Genomic DNA, 20,920 nt, shown 5'->3' on the forward strand with positions numbered 1-20,920 from the left:
CAACTTAATACCTTTCTTATATTGCAGTGCCCAAAACTGCACACAATATTCAGGGAGAGGCTACCCCAGTGCAGAGCAGAGTGGGACAATCTGCTCCCTCAGCCGGCTGGCAATGCTTTGCCTGATGCCCCTCAGGACACGGCTGGCCCTCCTGGCTGCCAGGGCACTGCCAACTCATATTCAACTTGCCCTCAACCAGGACACCCAAGACCCTTTCCACGGCACTCCTTTCCAGCATCTCATTCCCCAGATATTACAGCAGAGCAGAAGCTGAAATAAAGGAGAATCATGTGACCAAATAAGCTGGCATATGAAGCTCTAAAAATGTGTTTGCTCAGTAGAAATGTATTAGTTTGTCACAACTAACTTGCTCTATCTTTTCTTGCCTAACTGGCTGGATCCCAGGTTGTAGGCTCTAGGAGTCAGACCCTGAGGTGGGCACAGACTTTCTAAGCCTTTTTAGAATCATAGAGTATCTCCAGTTCTCCAATTAGAAGGGACCCATAAGGATCTTGGAGTTCAACTCCCTGCTCCTCACAGGACTACTTAAAACTAAAACCTAAACCATATCACTAAAAGCATTGACTTGATGCTCCTTGAACTCTGACAGTCTTGATGCTGTGACTGCTTCCCTGGGGAGACTGTTCCAGTGTCCAACCACGCTCTCAGTGAAGAACCTTTGCCTGATGTCCACTCTGAACTTCCCCTGACATTACACTTACAAAACCTAAAGCTAGTTTTTTCAGAAAGTGTTACATATCTGCATTATATATAAGCTGAAGATCTGATAAGTCAATTTTAATAGCCAAACTAGAAAATGCAACAATGGTGTCCCCACATTTTTCTTGATTTCAGTGAGCATTTTTGCATGTGAAGAAAAACCAACACATCGATCTTAGATTCTCCAGACCTGAAAAAAAAAAATTGAATGAGATCACCCAAATAATTTGTTTAATAATTTCAAAATGTCTCATTTTGATCCAGAGCTTTCTTAACTTTTAAAAAACATAATTTAGTACATTTAGAACCAGATTTTGTTTAAAAACATTTAAGACACTTTGACCAAATTGTGAAAACTTCCATTTGTTTTCAAAGCAAGGAAATTAAGAAAAAGAATATTTTTTTGCAAACAGCTTGACAAGTTTTGACAAAAAGACATCTTCTGACAAATAGTAGAAATTTGTCTTTTAAAAGTCAGAAGAAAGCAAAATTTTTCCCTTTTCCTGGGGGTCTTATGATACAGCCTTTTCTTACATACCACGTTCTTTTTTCCTCACTGCTTTTAATGCAGGATGTGCTCCAAGCATGTTTATTTAGTGTAGCTTCTCTACTTTCTTTGGCAAAATTCATATGGCAAAGACTGGGAGAGATGTTTATGACTAAGGCATGCAGAAGTACCTTGGATGTCAATCCTTTTGGACCAGAGGTCTTGCACGTGGAGTCCCTGCAAGGGGCTGGTGCTGCTTGGACCAGCTGGCACAGTGACCTCCGTGTGTGCAGTTACACTCACCTGGACTCCAAAGCAGATGGCTGCAAGCAAACCACTTATTAGGAGCAGATCTTGAAGCATGCTGACTCTCCAGCCATCCCTGCAAATGATTTGGGAGCGTCCTGACTGTGCCGTGGCAGGTGATGCTCCGGCAATGTGACAGCACAGACAACTGGGATCCTCAGCCTGAGGGTTTAATCTGCTCATGTAGGCATGCCCATCAAATGTGCTGAAAATGCTAAGGACCCTGTAAAAAGTGGCTATCTCAATCTGAGCACCCAGAATTGTTGTATACTTTGAGCATCTATGACCTTCATTTCTCCATTATAAGGCAGTGGTAATGGTGGCCTCCTACTGAAGGGGAAACTGGGATACCCTGGAATCACTTGGGTAGGATAGTGAGAGCTCCCTGAGGGAAATTCAGCACTTTGTGTGTAATGTAGGCCTTGCAGCAGGAAATGCTGAAAAACATCAGAGGCCAAGTACTGAATGAGAAAGATGAAAAGAAATGGTAAATAATTACCCATTCACATAAAGCAGAAGGGGAATCACACCATAAAAAGCTGAATGCCTGTGGTGCAGGGGAAGGCACTTAACCTTCCTTCTGGCTTTCCCTAGCTTTTTGAGTAGTAGCCTTTGAAGTTTTCACTTTTATTTAATGCAAAGGATTGGCTTAGGTTTGAAGAGGTTTACACAGTATTACAGGTATTTTGCTACAAAGTAATTTTATTACTGCACAGTAAGAATATGGGGTTTATCTGGAGTTGCTGTTGTATATATGGGGGTAGAATTTGTGTCTTTCTCTACTGATTGCTAAGAGTGCTGGTGAGCTGTAGGCTGGCTTTGCCTGCTTGCCAAGGGGTGGTTATATTTCTCACTAGCCCATGGTGGACAAGGTGCACGGTGGAGTTGCATACAGCCAAAAGGCTAAGGCAATAAACTAAGCTGAAAAATATTTGAAACCTTCTCAGGAAAAAAAATAGTAGTGTTCTGAGTTAGTTACAGTAACTAAAATCCAGAAAGGTAATTAATTGAATTATAAAGGTAACCTCACTTGTATCATTTTGTAATAATGAAAGAGCTGGTGATTTTGTATTAAATTTCTAATATGGATTTTAAAATTAAACATGTTACATAGTTAGAGTGCTTCAATCTAATTTCCTTTTGTGAGAAGGTAACCCACCTAGTTGATCAAGGGAAGCCTGTTAAGGTAAACTTTTTGAATTTCAATAAATCTTTTGATACTGTCTCTCACAGTATCCTTCTGGACAAAATGTTCAGAAAACGGTTGGATAAATATGTCATGTGATGGCTGAGCAACTAGCACATGGGTTGGGCTCAAAGAGTTATAGTGAATGGGGTAACATCAGGCTGGAGACTGGTCACTACTGGGGTTCCGCAGGGCTCTGTCTTTGGCTCAGTTCTCTTAAACATATTCATAAATTACTGGGACGCAGGACTTGAAGGGATACTAAGTAAGTTTGCAGATGATACAAAATTGAGAGGAGCTTTTGACTCCCTGGAAGACAGGGAGGCCCTGCAGGGAGACCTTGACAAATTAGAGAGATGGGCAATCACCCACCACATGAAGTTTAACAAGGGCAAGTGCTGGATTCTCCACGTGGAATGGGGCAACCCTGGATGTATATACAGACTAGGAAATGAGATGCTGGAAAGCAGTGCCATGGAAAGAGACCTGGGGATTCTGATCGAGGGCAAGTTGAGTATGAATTCAGCAGTACCCTGGCAGCCAGAAGGCCAACCACGTCCTGAGGGGCATCAGGCAAAGCATTGCCAGCCGGTCGAGGGAGGGGATTATCCCACCCTGCTCTGCACTGGGGCAGCCTCACCTTGAATATTGTGTGCAGTTTTGGGTGCCGCAATATAAGAAGGATGTAAAGCTATTAGAAAGTGTCCAAAGGAGGACTACAAAGATGGTGAAGGGTCCAGAGGGGAAACCGTATGAGGAGTGGCTGAGGTCACTTGGTCTGTTCAGCCTGGAGAAGAGGGGAGACCTCATTGCAGCCTACAGTTTCCTCGTGAGGGGAAGCAGAGGAGCAGACACTCATCTCTTCTTTGTGGTGATCAGTGATAGGACCCGAGGGAATGGCCTGAAGTTGTGTCAGGGGAGATTTAAGTTTGATATTAGTAAAAGGAAGGTTTTTCACCTAGAGGGTGGTTGGGCATAAAACAAGCTCCTCAGGGAAGTGGTCACAGCACCAAGCCTGACAGAGTTCAAGAAGCATTTGGACAATGCTCTCAGGCTCATGGTGTGATTCTCGAGGCTGTCCTGTGCAGGGCCAGGAGTTGGACTTCCATGATCTCTTTCTGTCCCTTTCAATTCAGGAGATTCTACGTTTTTCTTAAAGGCACAGTTAAATACAGACTTTGTAGCCCAAGTTTGCAGAAAAGTTGTGCAGGAAGAAATTTTAAAAAAATTACCATCAGAGAACAAAAGGAAGTGTGAAGAACAAATGAAGGTGGGAAGAAAAGTTAGGAAGCTAACTAAAAGAATTTATTTATTTATTTTAAAGTTATATACTTTGCTTCTTGTATATATTTTTATGATGGAGCTCTGTGAAAAAGGCAAAAATCACCCCTATAGTTCAAGATTCTTCATTTGGGAAAATGAGTTTTATTTTTTATCTTTTCAGAGTGCTACACGTTGTGAATTCTGGTTCATCCCTTGGTACACATATACATAACACCTTCTCAACACTAAACTTAATAGTGTTTCACTACTGACTTTAGTGTGGCCACTGGGTTTTTAAAGCTTTTTAGAAAAGCCACATTTCCTCAAGTAGGGAGCTGCAACCAGTAATTATACTGACAAACCAGAAAATGTTTTATCAGCTTTACACCAGTCTTCCTGACACTATAATTTTTGCATTGTTGAACTACACTGCAGAAAAGCTAAAACGATGCATAGTCTTGTGCATCTTTAGTTTCTACAATCAGAAAAATAAATGAGGATATGGTTAACCTAAGATCAGCTGCTTGATTTCTACTGTGTTTTACTCGATATTGCTAATATTAGGGTACACATTTTCATTTAAAAAAAAAGAATAATTCCCTGAGATGAAATAATGAATAAACCAGTGAACGTCTCTAGAAATTGCCTGAAGACTTGAGTGATTTCATGGAGAATGACAGAACCTCTCTATGAATTTCTTAAATTTTTGTGTTTTCTTATATAAGACAACCTTTAAAGGAGAAACATCATTGTACTTTAAAGTCTAAAAGGATTTTTTTTAAAAAATAAAGTTTGCAAATATTTCCTCTGTAGAGAATTATCCTCTCATAAATACTTACTCTTTGTGTGGCTGTCTGTATGTCAGAAGACTGATAAATGCATCACAGACCACTAGGAGATGCTTAAGTGAGGAGATCTTGAGAAGACTTGAGTCCCCGCCTTCTCAAAAGTCTCACCATCATCCCCTTGCATATAAGGCAATGAGGAGGAGAGTAAAACCAAAGGAAAAAAATCAGCCTAAGGTCAAGAGGAAAAAAGCAAGACACAAAACAAACACAACAGAAAGGTACATATACTGTGTAAAACTACTGATGCCAGGGCTTTGATTTTGGTAGGACATTTATCTTTACAAGTGGAGTTATCAGATTATATTTTTTGTGAATGAATGTAAATATTAAAGGTTTAAACCCCTACGTAATTAGGCCCAGAAGTGCTCTAGGTTGCACTGGGAGGTGAGGAGGGATCTTCACACTGTGGTGCTGGATGCAGGATGGGAAGAGGCAGAAAATTTTGGCCGTTGTGGTTTTGAAGTAGGTTCAGCTTGACAATGAAATTGCTAACTAAAATGGTGGTGCTCTGGGTTGTTGCCATTTTCCTCTTTCCTGATGTTTTTGGACATGGCAGTCTGTTAACACCTGCATTGTACGTGGCTGAGTCTTAATTTATCTGTCGTTGGAGGAACTTTTAATGTTCAGATATAATGAGGTTTAGCAATTTTAATTTTATGCTAGCAACATAGTCAATACTGTCATAAGCATGTCTGACGACACACTGAAATAATTCTTTGTTTTTCCTGATACTTTTAGTAAAGGATTATTCTAGGTCCTCACTGCTTTGGTGATGATCTGGTCTTTGTGACCTTCTAATTCTCTTCCAAATTTCTACCTTTTTCGTGGTGAATTTGTACCGATTTATTCTTGTGCCATCATGGTCCTTTAGTACAAATAGTTCTTCTCCCTCACAGGTGTTTACTCCTGATGTATTTATAGATAACAATCCCTCCCATCATAACTTTCATGCTTACTCTGCAAAGAGGATCAAATTCTTGTATGTGTCAAACACTTTTTTAAAGCTGGACTTTTTTCACTTGATTTTAAACAAAATAAAAGAAAACAAACAAACAAAATCCCCCAAATTGTTGAATTGTTGATTTACAGAGAACAGGAGGAGGAGATGTCAACTCTGGGAAATTACTAAGGAGGATTTTCCAAGTTTGGAACAGGAGCTTGTATAAGCATCCTTAATATTCTCCCTTTGGGCCATGATACCATTGCTGGGTTATTATTTAAGCACTGGGTCTGACAGTTGACCATAGTAGAGCGGGTGAGTGGGTTTCCTTCCTGTTCGATACTGATATTCCAAATTTAGTGACAAACAGCTGCACTTCAGAGTTCACTGCAATGCTAGGCACAGTGAGTGAGGATGCACTTGTGGATTATTAAAAATGATGCTGCTGATTGCTGTCTGCAGCAATTTAACAGGTGAAAAGTGGGGCAGAAAAGAGCCTTACAGAAGGTCCAGAGAACAGTATGCACAGCCCTTGCCTATATAACATGTATCACTGGTCAGTTGGATGCAGAAGAGTTAGGATTCTTTTGTCCTATTTGTAAAGAAATAATCATTGTCTAGTGCTAGAAAATTTGACTTGTCATGATGACAATTTAATAGTTTGGTGAATAACATTTACCCATGAAGTAATACAGCAAATCAAGATTTGAGTTGGGAGAGGGAGAGAAGCAGTTTAGTTTGGATATTTTGGTATGCTGCAATTGCTTTATTCAGTTTCAGTATCTCCCAAATTTGAATTCTTAATAAAAGTGAGACTGGTCTCTATCTTATTTTTTTCTTATGGATATCCCTACAATCTTTCCACTGCACACCTCTTACATTAACTGCCAAGTAATCAGATTAAGCTAACATAGCTGCATCACAAACTGACTTAAAAAAAACCCCAGAACCCCCCAAGTCCTTTGTACAAAGTCGTCACAGTTGATTTTCACAAATGCAGAAGTACAAGTGAGTTTTTCTTTGCTTAAACATAGTGTTCTTAGCTGTTCCAGTTGTTCCAGTGGTTCTGTGTATCATCACACAAGAGTATCATTATAGAGAGCAAATTGCTAACATTAAGTTTTCATCTGTATATGAAAGTGTGCAAAGAGAAAGAGAGAGAGATTGGGGGATATATTGTACATAGCAATATTCTAATTTTTTGTCTTTTTTAGCTTCAGGAATGGAGCTGTCTGTCTGAAGAGGACTCTGCCCAAATATTTGTAGTGTCCAAGCTCATTCTCCTAAGGACTCTGGTGTTACAACTTCATCTTTTTCAGAATGGCTGAGAAGGCTCCACCAGGGATCACCAAAAAGTCTTCAAGGTCTACCCTTTCTCTCCCTCCAGAACCAGTGGAGATCATTAGGAGCAAAGCCTGCTCACGGAGAGTTAAAATAAATGTCGGTGGGCTCAACCATGAAGTGCTGTGGAGGACTTTGGACAGACTTCCAAGGACACGATTAGGAAAGCTCAGAGACTGCAATACCCATGAATCTCTGCTAGAAGTATGTGATGACTATAATCTAAATGAAAACGAATATTTTTTTGATCGACACCCAGGAGCTTTCACTTCCATTTTGAATTTCTACAGGACAGGGAAACTACATATGATGGAAGAGATGTGTGCTCTTTCTTTTGGCCAGGAGCTTGATTACTGGGGGATTGATGAGATATATTTAGAATCTTGCTGCCAGGCAAGATACCATCAAAAGAAAGAGCAAATGAATGAGGAACTGAGGAGAGAGGCAGAGACAATGCGAGAGAGAGAAGGGGAAGAGTTTGATAATACCTGCTGCCCGGAGAAAAGGAAGAAGCTTTGGGACTTGCTGGAGAAACCCAACTCATCTGTGGCAGCAAAGGTAAGATAAACAGTAGGCTTAACACAAAGACAGTAGAAAATAGTTTCATGACCAATGCGTCTGACTTTGAGGAATTGACAACTTTCACTAAAATATTCAAAGAAAAGAAGAATCTAAAAATATACATATCATGAAGTGAATACACCCAAATCTGTCCTAAACCCCACTGAAATCAGCAGAAGAAACTGCTGAATTCAGTTGTTTTTAGGCAACTACTGTACTGTGCTTTTGCTGTAATGTGATCAGAAACATCTGTGTGATTCTTAATGGACTTCATATTGAATGAAAATACTGCCAGAGACCACTATTTACTTGTTTGTTAGAAAAGCATTTGGTTATGAGAAATGTACATTTCAGTATTGCTTGTCCTGTTACAGGCTCTGCATAGGTGTGGTGTCAGTGTTTCATAAGTTGTGCTGGGTAGATTATCAAAGTGTCAACAGCTGGTCTGGCATGGTTTTACACTGGGCAAGGATTGCAGTACGTTTTCTCTTATACTACATTTTTGCAATCAAGCATTAGAGTGTTCTGTATAAAAATATTAAAGTGCATATACACACACATATATATATTTATATGTATGCCTGTATATATTTGTATGCTGTGTATGTATATAAACAAGTAGATATTCTATACATATATACACACTAAAATACATATATATTCAGTGAGAAGTGAGAACACATTCAGATGAAGCCTTGTCCTAGTACTGCTGCCTTCAAAGAGGCAAGCTGACTAAAGTTTCATTGATACAGTAAATTGTGGAAGCTTGTCCCCAGTTTGAATGACTCAAAACAAAAATGTTCGATGTTTAGATATTCATGTTAAGCTTAACTGTGGTTTTACTTTCTTCTGTTGCTGATTTGTTTTTGGTTGCAATGCTCTTGGACTAAGGTAAGTATTAAAATATGATGGCGCAGTGGCCAAAAACCAGAATCTTGGCAAAGATTTTTCTTGCAATAGCAACTTCTTACTATCGAAGCACAATACACATTTTTTTAAATTTTAATTTCTCATTGTGGACTACCTAACTGTTTAAGCAAGGACTTAATTTTGTAAAAAAAAAAATATTTATTTTCCCATAAGATTCATAATGAATAAAAGCTTATAGAAGAAAAATGAAAGTATTCAGAATATTTTAGAAAACTACATGAATATATTTTCTGCTTCTGAGATACATGTTCTGGGCCATGTGTTCCTCTCCCGGGGAAGGAGCAGAGGGGAAACAGATGGGTATAAGTTGTGCCAAAAAGGGTTCAGGGAAGCCATGTTACACACTGTGATCCCCTGGTACAAGCTAACATCCATCAGCCTCCCCAGCACTTCTGTGACACAGCTGCTACGCTGCCTGCAGGACTCAGGGACCAGCTTCACAGTCCTGCTTGGCTTGAAACGTCACCAACGTGTTCCGTAACAGACCTGTCCTCCTGGATGCAGGCGGGAGGATCTCCTTTCTGAGCCCTGCAGCTGAAACACGCTGCCTGTGACCTGGGAGATCGCCTGGTCACGGATGCTGCCTCTGTGACACCCAGCAGGCAGATTTGTTTGTGAAATATTTTCATATATATATATATATCAAAGAAGGCAGTTGCATTTAGGGCTTGAGACATATGCTTAATTAGTGTTTTCATAATTCTAGGTAGGAGTCAACACAGTAAAATGAACCAGATGAATAAAACAAAATGAATATACTGATTTTTCGGTTCTTTGCCTGTGACTTGCTTTCATTCTTTTGCATGAAATATATGATGGTTAAAGGCAGAAATATAGGATGGTTAAGCTTTCATGAGTGCTTGCTTTTGACCAAACTCTTATAACTTAACAGTGCCCTGTCATGAATTTGCTTAAAAGAAGTTAGGCCAACTTTGAGCTTTTAAGAAAATTCACCTTTGTGCACTCAGACCAGTTTTCTCCTCAGGTTTTGCAGATGAAAGTGGCCGTTTCTTTAATTTCCCAAGGTGTCTAAATAATTATTTTTTACCTTTTTATTTCCCTTTTCCCTCATCTCCCGCTTTGATTGAATGTTATAGATGTATCCTTTCTTCCTACAGGGAGTTTCACATTGCACTTGTATATATTTATATGTTGTAATGGTTTTCATTATTTCAGTTGCCTTCTGCCTAAGTTAATGCCATTTGATGTGGTTTTTCTGTGGTTCTGGTAGCTAGAAGTCACCATAATACATGCACTCAGTTTCTCTTTCTAGTGACCTTCAGTCTCTAAATACATATATGAGCCAAAATTATAGTCAGATACACCTATGGCATCTCAGACAGCTGTAGAAACTTGTCTGAATGACATAAAGGAGAAAAAAACCTATCACAATACATTCAAACTTGGGTAACATAAAACAAAATGTGCTGAAATCAGTTGGATGTAATTTGAAAGAGTCTGGAGCCATCACAGACTGTGTTAGGTTCTGTGGCAAGGTTGTATCAGAAATGTTTGCATAACATCACTTTCAGATTTCTCATCTTTTGTTCAGTCAAATAAGTTGCTAGTTTGTAGTTCCACTCTGTAGGAGTGGAAAGGATGGTGGCATTTTGACAGTGGGAAATTGGGAACCAAGTGAAGAAATATTACCATAAGCCTCAAATTCTAATACTAGCTCCCTTTCAAACTTCTGTAGAAAGAAATGAAACCATATCAATGGGCATAGCTATCCTACTGATGCCTGTTTAGTCATTCAGATCCTGTGTAGCATCCAAGCAATTGACAGGAACAGCTTGCTTTTTAATCCCTTTCACATCAGAGATTAGGAATGTGAGATAAACACTTGGATGTGGTTTTGATTTTTGACTGTGTCTTGCCACTTCTTGATTCTGCCAAGATCCCTTCTAGGTCTGATCCAAAGCTTACTGAATTAAGAGGGAGTCCCGCTTTGGATTAGGCATCTCAGGACAAATCCTGCGCCTTTCGAGGTCAGCAAAGGTTTGCCATTGACTGCACTTACAGCAAGGTGAAACAGAACAAGGTGACAGTGAATGAGCAGCAGGTGTTTTACAGGACTTGTAACAGTAAATAGGACAAGGCAAGAAGGATGTGTGGCAAAAAATGAAAACTATGGTTAGCTAGTAAAAAAGGAATATTGTAGGTCAAGTACTGTTGCGCAATATGGGCACACTTTACTATGTGAGTTTTTTTAATTTTAGTAAATGAAGACATGCACCTAATCTGAGTCACCAGTTAACATATTAGAAGCACAGCAGTTCTTGCTTAGTCCTCACCCTAGCAAAGCTCTCTGTGGATTTGGTAGGTGTTTTAGCTGAGGAATACAGGATTCACCTCCATTTTCTGGTGTTCTCATTCATAAGCTTTTTAAGTAGGATTAAGATAAAGATGTCCAGAAGTCCATCCACTTCAGAATATACAGTGCTATGAAATAAGAAGGAGTGCTGGGATATAGAAAGAGCAGGAATTCTGCATATACTACATCCCAAAAAATACCAAGGTCTGGTCCCCAAACCGTAGAGTTTTACATGAGTCTGGCCTTCTTTGGTCCAGAGGAACATCTGAGTTTTTAGACCATGCATTTATTTATACTTATTGTGTAAACAGCAGTTTGTAAAAACTCTGGTTTTAAAAAAAAAAAAAAGTTATTTTTATATTTTGGTCTTCTATTTGACATTGCTGGACTTATAGTCCATTGCTGGACTTATATAGCATCCATAGTGCAGCAGCAGCTTTGACCAACCTGTCAATAATTTAAAAAAATTACTAGTAGCATGGTGTTTCCTTTTTTTAAAGTTATATGAAACCTGATGGGGTTGAAAGTGTTCTCTGTTAATTCTGTTTGTTTCACTGCATGGCTGATTTGTCCTTATTTCCTTTCGTTAATTTCGATTTTTTCTTGGGGTTAGTTTTCTGGTTTATTACAAACTGTAACATGAGTATTCTTCCTTTGTAAAAAGCACACTAATTTATCAGCTAACTAATGGATTGTGGATTACAGAAGGTATAATTATCCCAAGCCTGACTGGAAATTGTGAGGAGTTTGTGTGCAGTATTCCCTTATGAATTATTAATTATCAATCCCTTATGAGAAAAAATTCCTTTGGGGAGTGGGGATAAAAAGAGGCATGGAAGAGGAGATTCAGGCCACTAATATTTATTTAGACACAAGTGCATTATGGGTAGGCTTGCCCCAATGACTTGCCGAGAGAGAGCACACCTATTTTACATTAGGGGCCTGATTCTTATTTTCCATGAGTCTGTCTTATGTATAATTCACACTGACACTCATGCATATTCTTTACAGAGCCACTTAAGAGGGGTCTTGGGGTAAGTGCAAAGTAGCAGAGTCATGCATGACTTCATAACAGAGCTGAGTATGATATAGGACGTTTCAGTATTCTTTTGCCAGTCCTCATAAATGATCTCCTAGATTGTCATGCAGTGTTCATTTGGGGTGAACCCCAATTAATGGGACGCTACTGCTTCTTTTTGTGTTGAAGGTAACATCACATATACTCAGAGGACTTTAGGAAAACTTTTAGCTGATTCATATATTGTGAAAAAGAGCTATCACACATAAGCAAAGTGCCAACAGCGGGATGTTTGTACAAAGATATTAAAGTGTTCAAGTGAAAGAAATACATTTTTTATGTTTGCATGCTTTGTTGTGTTATATGAACAAAACATTTTTCTTGCTTATGCCTTCTTCTCAGTTTAAGTTCTGTTAGACCTGTTCTGTGTCATCCTGATTTTGTGAATATTTCTCCCTACCAAGCTTACATTCTATGAGCTTTGCCATCCATCTTAGACCAAGGATGAACATTACAGAGTTAAGACTTTCTCTTTTCTAAAATGTGAGGAATGGCTCTTGTATTAGTTTAAGTCCCACAAGTTTTTGTATTGTATATAATATACCATTGGGCATGATGACATTCATTGAAGATAAGTGGTGTTTTCTAGCTAATGTGTGGGTTGAACTTCTGTTTGACCTCTGGCTTCAATTTATTTTTGGGGGGAATTCTGTCACGAACCTTTATCTGAATGTACTACCAGGAATGTTATGGTTTGCAATGTCACTCCCAATACTTTATAGAAATTTATCTGCTGAAAGTAAGTTTTGGTAAAGCACAGAGAATGGTCACTGGTGACAAATACGTACTTTCATCTCACCAATGTTTTTGGTGAGGATACTTAATACCACTCTTTGCTTTTAAGGTGAAGTTATTTCTTGTGCCAAATGATAAAGTCAGTCAATGTGACTGTAAGAAAAGGAGATTATATTTGATCCTAGTCATTCATATTTAATAACTCAAGTGTTTTAATGTCTTGAAAGATAAGTGAATATATTGCTTTTTCAATAGATATTATATCAAGGAACAAGGAAGACTGGCAGTAGTTAATTGATTTTGTTTTAAGAACTTATGTATGCTCACTGCTGAGCTGGTCATTAAAAGATTATTTACATTCTTTATACTTCTTATATGGAGTATCATGTAACCCATGATTCAGCATTTTTTGTCAGCTTGAAGTATCATGGGAATAGAGCTACAATCTGATCTATCTTGCTCCAGAGGTGTTTAATACCTTAGTTACATATGGGTTCCCTCTAGGCTTGAGATCTTGGTGGTGGTGTGCTGAAAGGTCTTGCTGCTAACTTACTAAAAGAACTTACCAAAAACTGCTATTGGAATAAAATTATTAAAATGTCCTTTCAACTGTCCTGTTTATTATTGACACTTAATTCTCAGTGAAACAGATGCTAAAATTCTGGAAGCAGTGCCAGGGGCAAAGATGCAGAAACTCATATTGAGACACTGGCACCAGGGAATATCCCTGTTCACTGTATGAACAGAGGGAGGAGAACTTTCCTTTCTAGATTGTGATAAGGGGCTTCACTGACTCTGGTTTTATGGACACATTAAGGAAAATTAAAGAGTATTAATGATGAGTCTTGTTAAAGGGGGAAAAAAACAAGAATAATTATTTTAAAAATTGGGGGAATTCCATCTCCCATATTTGGTAATAAGTTCTAATTTATGCAAAATAAAGTTTTAAAGTAACGAGTACAGTGTGCCTGCACTTGTGACACCATTCACAGAATCACACAGTAGCTCTTGCACAGAGAAACCTACTAGGATTTGGAAGATATGGTATTACAATGAATTACCAGCAGGTACAATCTTCATGAGAACAGCTATCTTTTGCCATAATGGATAGAAAGCAGTATTCTGATTTACCTCAGTGCCATGTGTCCATAATTTAGGAGAGCAGTTTAACTCTACAATGACTGCTTTTTTTACCACTGCTCATATCCTTTTTCTTGTAACTGTTACCGTAAATCGAGTGTAGACCAGCATCAATTGCATACACCTTTTAAAATATGTACTTGCAGTGTTTCTAGTTGGGATGGTGATGTTTTGGGCATTACAGCATGCCCCTGCATAACGTCAGAAGCATCTCACGGGCTGGATTTTCAGCTGTGGCATGTCACTTGAGCTGTGTAATGCCTGAGGGGACAGACCAGGCTGTTGTGCCTTTCACTTCACCCGGAGACAGATCATATGTCCTAAAAATGTTGTATTTCTGTTCCGTGTAAGCAGCTGCCAATGCATTGTCTTCTCTCATGTAAGATATTTGGAAGCAATCAAATGTCAGGGAGATACACTAATAAATTAAATGATAAAGCATTATCCAGACCAAGTCTGTGGGAAACAAAGGACTGCACTTTTTGTCCGGATGAACAGGCTCCATCTTTCTTTTGTAAAGCTGAGAGCAAAACAATCTATATGATCACCTGCAAACTGGCCTTTGTTTGGGTTTTCTGATTTTTGCATGTTATTTATTTCAGAGAAAAAAGCATGGTATTTATCTTGACATATGGCAGACTCATGAGTTTTCTATTTGGTGAAGATATTTGAGTATTTGACGCATAGCACTGAACCCCAGGTCCTTTGAGGGAATATTGAAAACAAGCATGTGACACTGGCACAGCTGTTTCAAAGTGACTTTGAGATCAAAAAAGTATGCCAGTAGAGCTTTTATATGAAGCCCTCACAGTCTACTCTTTGCATGCCTTGGTCACTCTCTCTTTGGAGAGGTGTGCAATAAGGCCAGGATTTCAGGTGGGATGAGTGAGTGTATTCGATTTGCACTGGTTGAGACCCAGAAAACACTCCTACATTTGAAGTAATTTCATAAGTGTACAGTATCCTTTTCACATGAATTTATGGCATTCTGGGTGAGTGAATACCTGAATTCCACGTACTATACCTGAGACAGGTCTTCTAGTGTTCTCAAGCAGCAGTGGGAAGAAGCAGGTTGTCTTGGAAAAGCATGCTTACTTTGCCACTGTAACCATTAAGTCTACTTATTAACAAACTAGCCTTTATTTCCAAAATAACTGTTTGGATTTGTTGGAGCTCATCCTATGGATATACTATGTGTAAGTATATATAATATTGACAGCTAAGCCTTTCCCGTTTTTTTTAAACTCACAATATTGCACAATGAGAAGATGTGTGAGGTGATTGAAGCAATCAGAGCAGTGGTTTTCTCTCTCTGTTTAAGTGCCTACAAACTGCTTGAATCATATTTGCTGAATTTTCAAGTCATCTTGTAACTACTTGTTATAAATATTCATAAAGGATTTCTTCTAAAATGCAGGGCAAAACAGGAACCAGAACACAGGATGCAGACCTGAAGTCTGAGGAAATTTTTATCTGAATGGCAAGGTGAACTCTTGAATTTGGTTGAGTCTTATCTGACCTCTGAGGCTCAGGTTCATTCCTCACTGAGAACATTTTTATGCCTGCTGCTGCTTGTGGGCAATGGTGTTGTGTTCCCCTAAGCTCCTGCCTAAAAACTAGTGCTTCACTGAACTAATAAAAAAGCTTCTAGGATTATCCAAGCTTTTCTGTTCTAGCCTCTAAAAGGTAAGGTAATTAAAAGTCCAAAACCAGCAAAGCTCTTCACAAAACAGCTCTTAAAGGGAGATCTTTGCTTTCCAAGGCCGCAGAGGTCTTCACTGCAAAATGTTGGGGTACATTTGTTACCCAGAGTTCAGTGTCTTCATTCATCGTTCATTAGGTTTCTCCTGAAGCAACCACAAGGGTTAGATGTTGCTTTAAATAGCTCAGGTGTGGCGCAGGCCAGAGCTATCCCAAGGATAGCCAAGTTGCAGTGACAGTTTCAGGTGTCACTGGCCACTTGCAGAATGCCCCATTGGAATGGGTTGCTGCTCGCATTCTTTGGGACAATCCAGCTTGCCGTGATTTCACATATTGTTAGGGATGGTATTTTTGGTGAACTCCTGAGATGGTCCCGTTTTTTGTACTCTTTCACTAAGCTGGATTTCTGTGACAGACAAAAATTGCATTAGGCTTTGTTTACAAGCTCCCATTGTCACAGTTTCTTTCCTGAGCACTGTAGCCTCTTTTTGGATTACTCACTGAAGGATCCTTGGGTGACCTGACTATTCTGTTTTACTGAAGCATCTACCAGTGTGTTTGGCTTTGGGGAGAACAGTGGATATTGCAAAAATAAATTAGGTAAGGTAGTTCTTTTGCAGACTGCAAGACATCATCTAAGTGTGTTACAGGCTTGTTCTGAGAAGAATTGGGAACTCATTTCCATTTCTATTATTTTCACAAAGCCCTTGTATTTTCATAGATTTTCTTTTAAAAATTTTGATATAACTTCCTTTGTGGAGATAAATGCCATTTGAAAAAACTGTTCCAAAAGTATCTTGGTCTGTGGTTTATGTATGTATGCATGCAAATACATTTTGTGAGATTATAGCACAGAAAAATTTGACTAGTGCCCCTGAATTCGGTCATAACATTGACGTTGACTTCAAAGCACTTTAGGCCACTGCTACTAGCATTTAGCACAAAAGGCAAAACATCTAATAGGAAAAGAGTACATAGGTATGAGGCCAGTCCTGTTTCACTGAACCATACAGCCTTTTTTTTAGAATTGAAGCAGGATGAACAGATGACTTAGAAATAATTTAGAGCTGAGGCTGTAAGTTTGGGAGGTATCTGATCACAAGTCTGTTTGGTACTTAGCAGCCCTTCAGGCCAGCATGGTACAGTTTAGTCTCTTTACTGGAGATACCTAAGTTAACTTCAGGAATGGCGAGCACTTATAATTCTGTGGCAGGAATTATAACTAGCCACTTCTGCATCTCCAACTCAGATGGCTGGAAACCCACTTAAAGCTCTGGGAATGGGCAGGCCAAGCTCATGAATTCAGAATGAGGACCAAAAGCCTGGAGTCGTTTTGAAATGCTTCTACTGTTTTCCCCTGTGTCATGATGGAACACTTAATAACTCTTCATGCTGAGCACAGGTGGCTTTTCATGCCTTTCCTTTGGCCCATGACCAGCTTTTGGTGAAGAAGTTCCCCTATCCCCTTAAGGTCAGCTTTTTTTTTTTTTTTCCTTATGATTCAAGATTTTCTATGTCGTTTTACAGTCTTTTACCTAACTGGAGGTCCATGCATTGTCATTGGCTGTGTTTGAGGGTGTTTAGCAGAGGTCAGGACAGTGGCACCAGGTCTGTGAGACACCTGGTTCCGTGTCCAGGTACCATCACGTTGAAGGTCCTGCAGATCACTTTAATGAGCAACTTGTATGTTGGGAAGAAAGACAGTGCTTCTCCATACAGGATTAGAAATCTATATTTGTGTTCTGTTACTTTAATAAATGAAACATGAAAGCTTGAAGACAGAAGAAGGGTGTGGTTTCATGCTAGAGTAAAGTTCATTATAAAAGATATTATAATCTGAGAAAATTCACAGTTATTTTTTGTGAGAAACAGAATAAAAAGTCCCTACACTTCTACTATTTATTCTGTCAAAAATCAATAAATGTTATTGGAACCAAAGCTGTACAGAGTTGACCAGTTACTTTAGAAGGTATACAAGGTAAACCCTCTGGATTGAATGCTAAATTAATAGAGTTTCTCTGTGTCTTTAAAATGTCTTTTAACTTGACTTAAAAGTGAATTTTTCAAAATAGTAAAAAAAAGAAAAGGAAAAAAAACTTTACAAGTTGATTTATAACACCACTAGAGTGGCCTATTAGGAAACTGAATAGAGAGTGGTGTAAATGCTTGTCCTTCCTCTTCGTGAGTCAGATAATAGGCATAGTGATTTAGTGATGGATTAGATGCAGTTATTGGTGAAGAAGTTCCCCTGTCCCCTTATCTGAATTTTAGGACATCCTAGTGAGCACTCAGAAATCAAATGTTTTCACCAGAAACATTTTCACTCCACCAGATCTGGTAGTGGATGTGTGTCCTGGTCCCATTTTAGCCTTATGCACTGTTTCCTGCCTCTCCTCGTGACTGTGTTTTCATAAGACGAGGTTGGGTGCACCATGAAAAATGAACTGGGCAATCTTACCCACAGAAATAAATGTGAAGTTCTAAAAAAAAACAATAGCAAAGAAAGAAAGAGATATCCGTAGCAAATACCAACCAGACTGAAGTCTGCTCCAATAGTCAGATCGTACACATTTGTTACAGTTCTATTTTGCTATTTTTAAATGGGAGAATTCAGTCCAATATCACAAACATACAGATCCAAGCAGTTTCTTAACTTCTGGTTGCGTTTAGTTTCTTATGGTAAATATTGTATTTTATAAATACTTTTGGTAGCCAACATTTGACCCTCAGGTCAATCCTTATACATGCTTCAGTGAACCTCTTACTAATTTACTGTAATCTGAATTTTAGATTGATATATTCTGCTGCCTAATGGTGTGCATGGATTTAATTCTAAATGATGTACGAAAAATTTACTCAAAATGCTGTAGCTGTGCCAATAATAGTAGCTTCTTCAGTCTGTTGAATTCTGAAAGAATCAATGCAGTTTGTTACGTGCTTGTATGTGTAGTTTTGGATGAAATAAGTATGTTGAAGAGAGAGTCTTTTAATTAGAGTAGCTGACAGAGATGACAGATCTTGGACTGAAAGATAATCTGCTTGATGAGTGTATTATAGAGAGAATAGATGAGGGTTTGATGTGCTCTTTAGGAAGCATTCTTAGTACTTGTTAACACGTAATGGTGGGACAAGTTTCATTAAAATACTGTGTCACTGATGTTAGTAATGTCTGTATGAAGAATATGCTATTCTGAAATACTTCTCTTTTCCAAAAGCAAATTAATTTCCTTTGATGATGATGAGATGCTTTGAGGATGAGAGCGGGTATGTCTGACTCACAGGTGTCCCCTCTCAGACTGATTTCTGTTGTTATTTGAAAATAAATTTTTTAGTTTAAGCATGTATGAAATTGAAAGGAAAAACCTAATCTTAGAAATATCCATTATTGCACTGCATCCCTGATAACTTGTCTGAAGCATCTCAGCAATAGTGCATTCACATTAATGTAACTTCATCTATTTCCTCCCTGATTTGATTTAAAACCAAACCCTAACCCTTACCTAAAGCCCATGTTCCTGAGAAGAAGTCTGTGTGTGACAGAGAAGGGGTTAACAGAGCACAGTTGCTGTCAGGGTTTTACTGCTGCCAATCTTTCATGGAGGTGTCCTCCCTGAGGGCTTTACTGGAAAGGCACAGTGCAGCTGCAAAGGGCACGGTGCAGGCACAGATGTCCTCTGCTTGTGAAGTCAAGCTGAAAGCCAGCATGCAAACTGCGGGAGAGCCTGTATCAGTCACCGCGAAAAGGAAGCACAACTGCAAATCTCTTTGATGCCTTTGCCCCCTCTCTCTTTAAAAAGGAAGATGGGAGGAAAACCTTCAAAAGCTTGAACGTTACCTCATATTCTAGTTGTGTGGAGTGTTATTCCTCGGGAACTAGGCTGAACTCGAGTGGTCCTGTCAGGAGGAGTAATGCTTCAAAGGCATTTGCTAATTGTAGATCCTTGTGGCAGATCAGTTTGCTGCAGGAGCACCCATGGTAATGCTTCCTCATTCCTTCTGGGTGATAATAGACAGTTCTTCAGTGCTGTGCCATAGGCAAATAGCACCTCTGGGCACAGAAATGACATTGCCCCTGCATAGAGGTACATGAGTAAAACTTACAAGAACAATGGATGTTTTTAACTTGATTTCCCCTTTTCCTTTCCCACACCTCTACAACTACAGTTTTCTTTTCCCTATTATACATGCATGAAGCAGTCAATTAGAAGTCAAGCAAGTCTTTCTGTTTTCTTTAGGTCTAAACAGAGGAATCTCACAACATTTTTACATTTTTGCTAAAATGCTTATTTTTTAATATTACCATAACTATTGTTTTAAAACTTCTCTAGCGAAATCTCCCCTCCAGAGAGATGTTCACCTAAGTGTCTTGAGATTTGCATGTTTATAGCTGAAGGGCAGCCAAATGTTGTCTGTGGTGTGCATTGCTGTAACATTGATTTAGCATGTAAGAAAAAAGATGCTTTTTTCAGTGGATGGAAAACCCTGATAAATTTATTCAATGATGTCAAATACTTTGGCATTCTTTGTTTGGTGAGTTGTCACAGATAAGGTAGATGTCATGGGCTTAAGGGTGCTATTTTGAAACACACAGTTCTTAAAGGAGATTTACAGTAGTCTAAAAAAATGGGAATGAGATAACAGATCAAAATGAAGATATCAAACACAGAGCCAAGTTGTGTATGAACAGCAAAAGCCGTCTTTTCTTCCCCACAAAGTCTGTAGTTGCAGTTGTGTCAATGTTTCTTTTGCACAATAGTATCTCACTATTGCCCTTTAACCATAGGAAACCCTCAAAGCCACCAGGCTTGGTGATGATGAGAGCTCAGCCTCCGCATAGCAGCAAGTGCTGCATGAAGCCTTGTTGCAGAACAGCACCGAGCTCTTCACAAGGGCTTGCTTCAGGGGCAGCTGTCTTGGGGACAGGCTGTCCTGGGGACAGAGTGGAGTGTCGGAGCTCTGACTGGCTTGTCATGGCCTGTCAAAGGCAGGAAACCTGTAACAGCAGCAAGATGCATGTTAGTTGGAATAACACATGTGATTTAGATAACTAAATTGCATGCTGTGTAAGTAACCTAATATTTCAGATGTAGAACTGGCATTATTTCATATGGTAAGGACGCAAAGAAGAAAAAAAAGGAATAGGCAGTCCAAATCACCAGGTGATTTCCCTAAGGCTAGAAGAGATCATTAGAAAAGACGACCAAGGACGAGGTAGGTAATAAGAGAAATATAGTCACCAAGTATCTCAATATGTTGAAATTCTAGTGCATGTTAGGGTTTTGGTTCCTAAAAGTCATGGCATTATTACTCAATTCTTCTTAAAAATCCTTAGCTTGGTATCTCACATAACTTTTATTTCTATTGTCAGAC

At 39.0% G+C, this 20,920-nt stretch overlaps 1 protein-coding gene across 1 annotated transcript in view; it reads left to right on the top strand.

Moving 5' to 3' along the window:
* Window positions 1–7,070: 7,070 nt before the first annotated feature.
* Window positions 7,071–20,920, top strand: part of KCNB2 (potassium voltage-gated channel subfamily B member 2) — a 172,039-nt gene continuing 158,189 nt past the window's right edge. The window contains exon 1 of the mRNA XM_017812397.1: window positions 7,071–7,649. Coding sequence (XP_017667886.1) covers window positions 7,071–7,649 — 579 coding nt within the window. The remainder of the gene's footprint in view (window positions 7,650–20,920) is intronic.

The sequence above is a fragment of the Lepidothrix coronata genome, unplaced genomic scaffold (assembly GCF_001604755.1).
Source record: "Lepidothrix coronata isolate B3197 unplaced genomic scaffold, Lepidothrix_coronata-1.0 Scaffold36, whole genome shotgun sequence".
Lineage (NCBI taxonomy): Eukaryota > Metazoa > Chordata > Aves > Passeriformes > Pipridae > Lepidothrix > Lepidothrix coronata.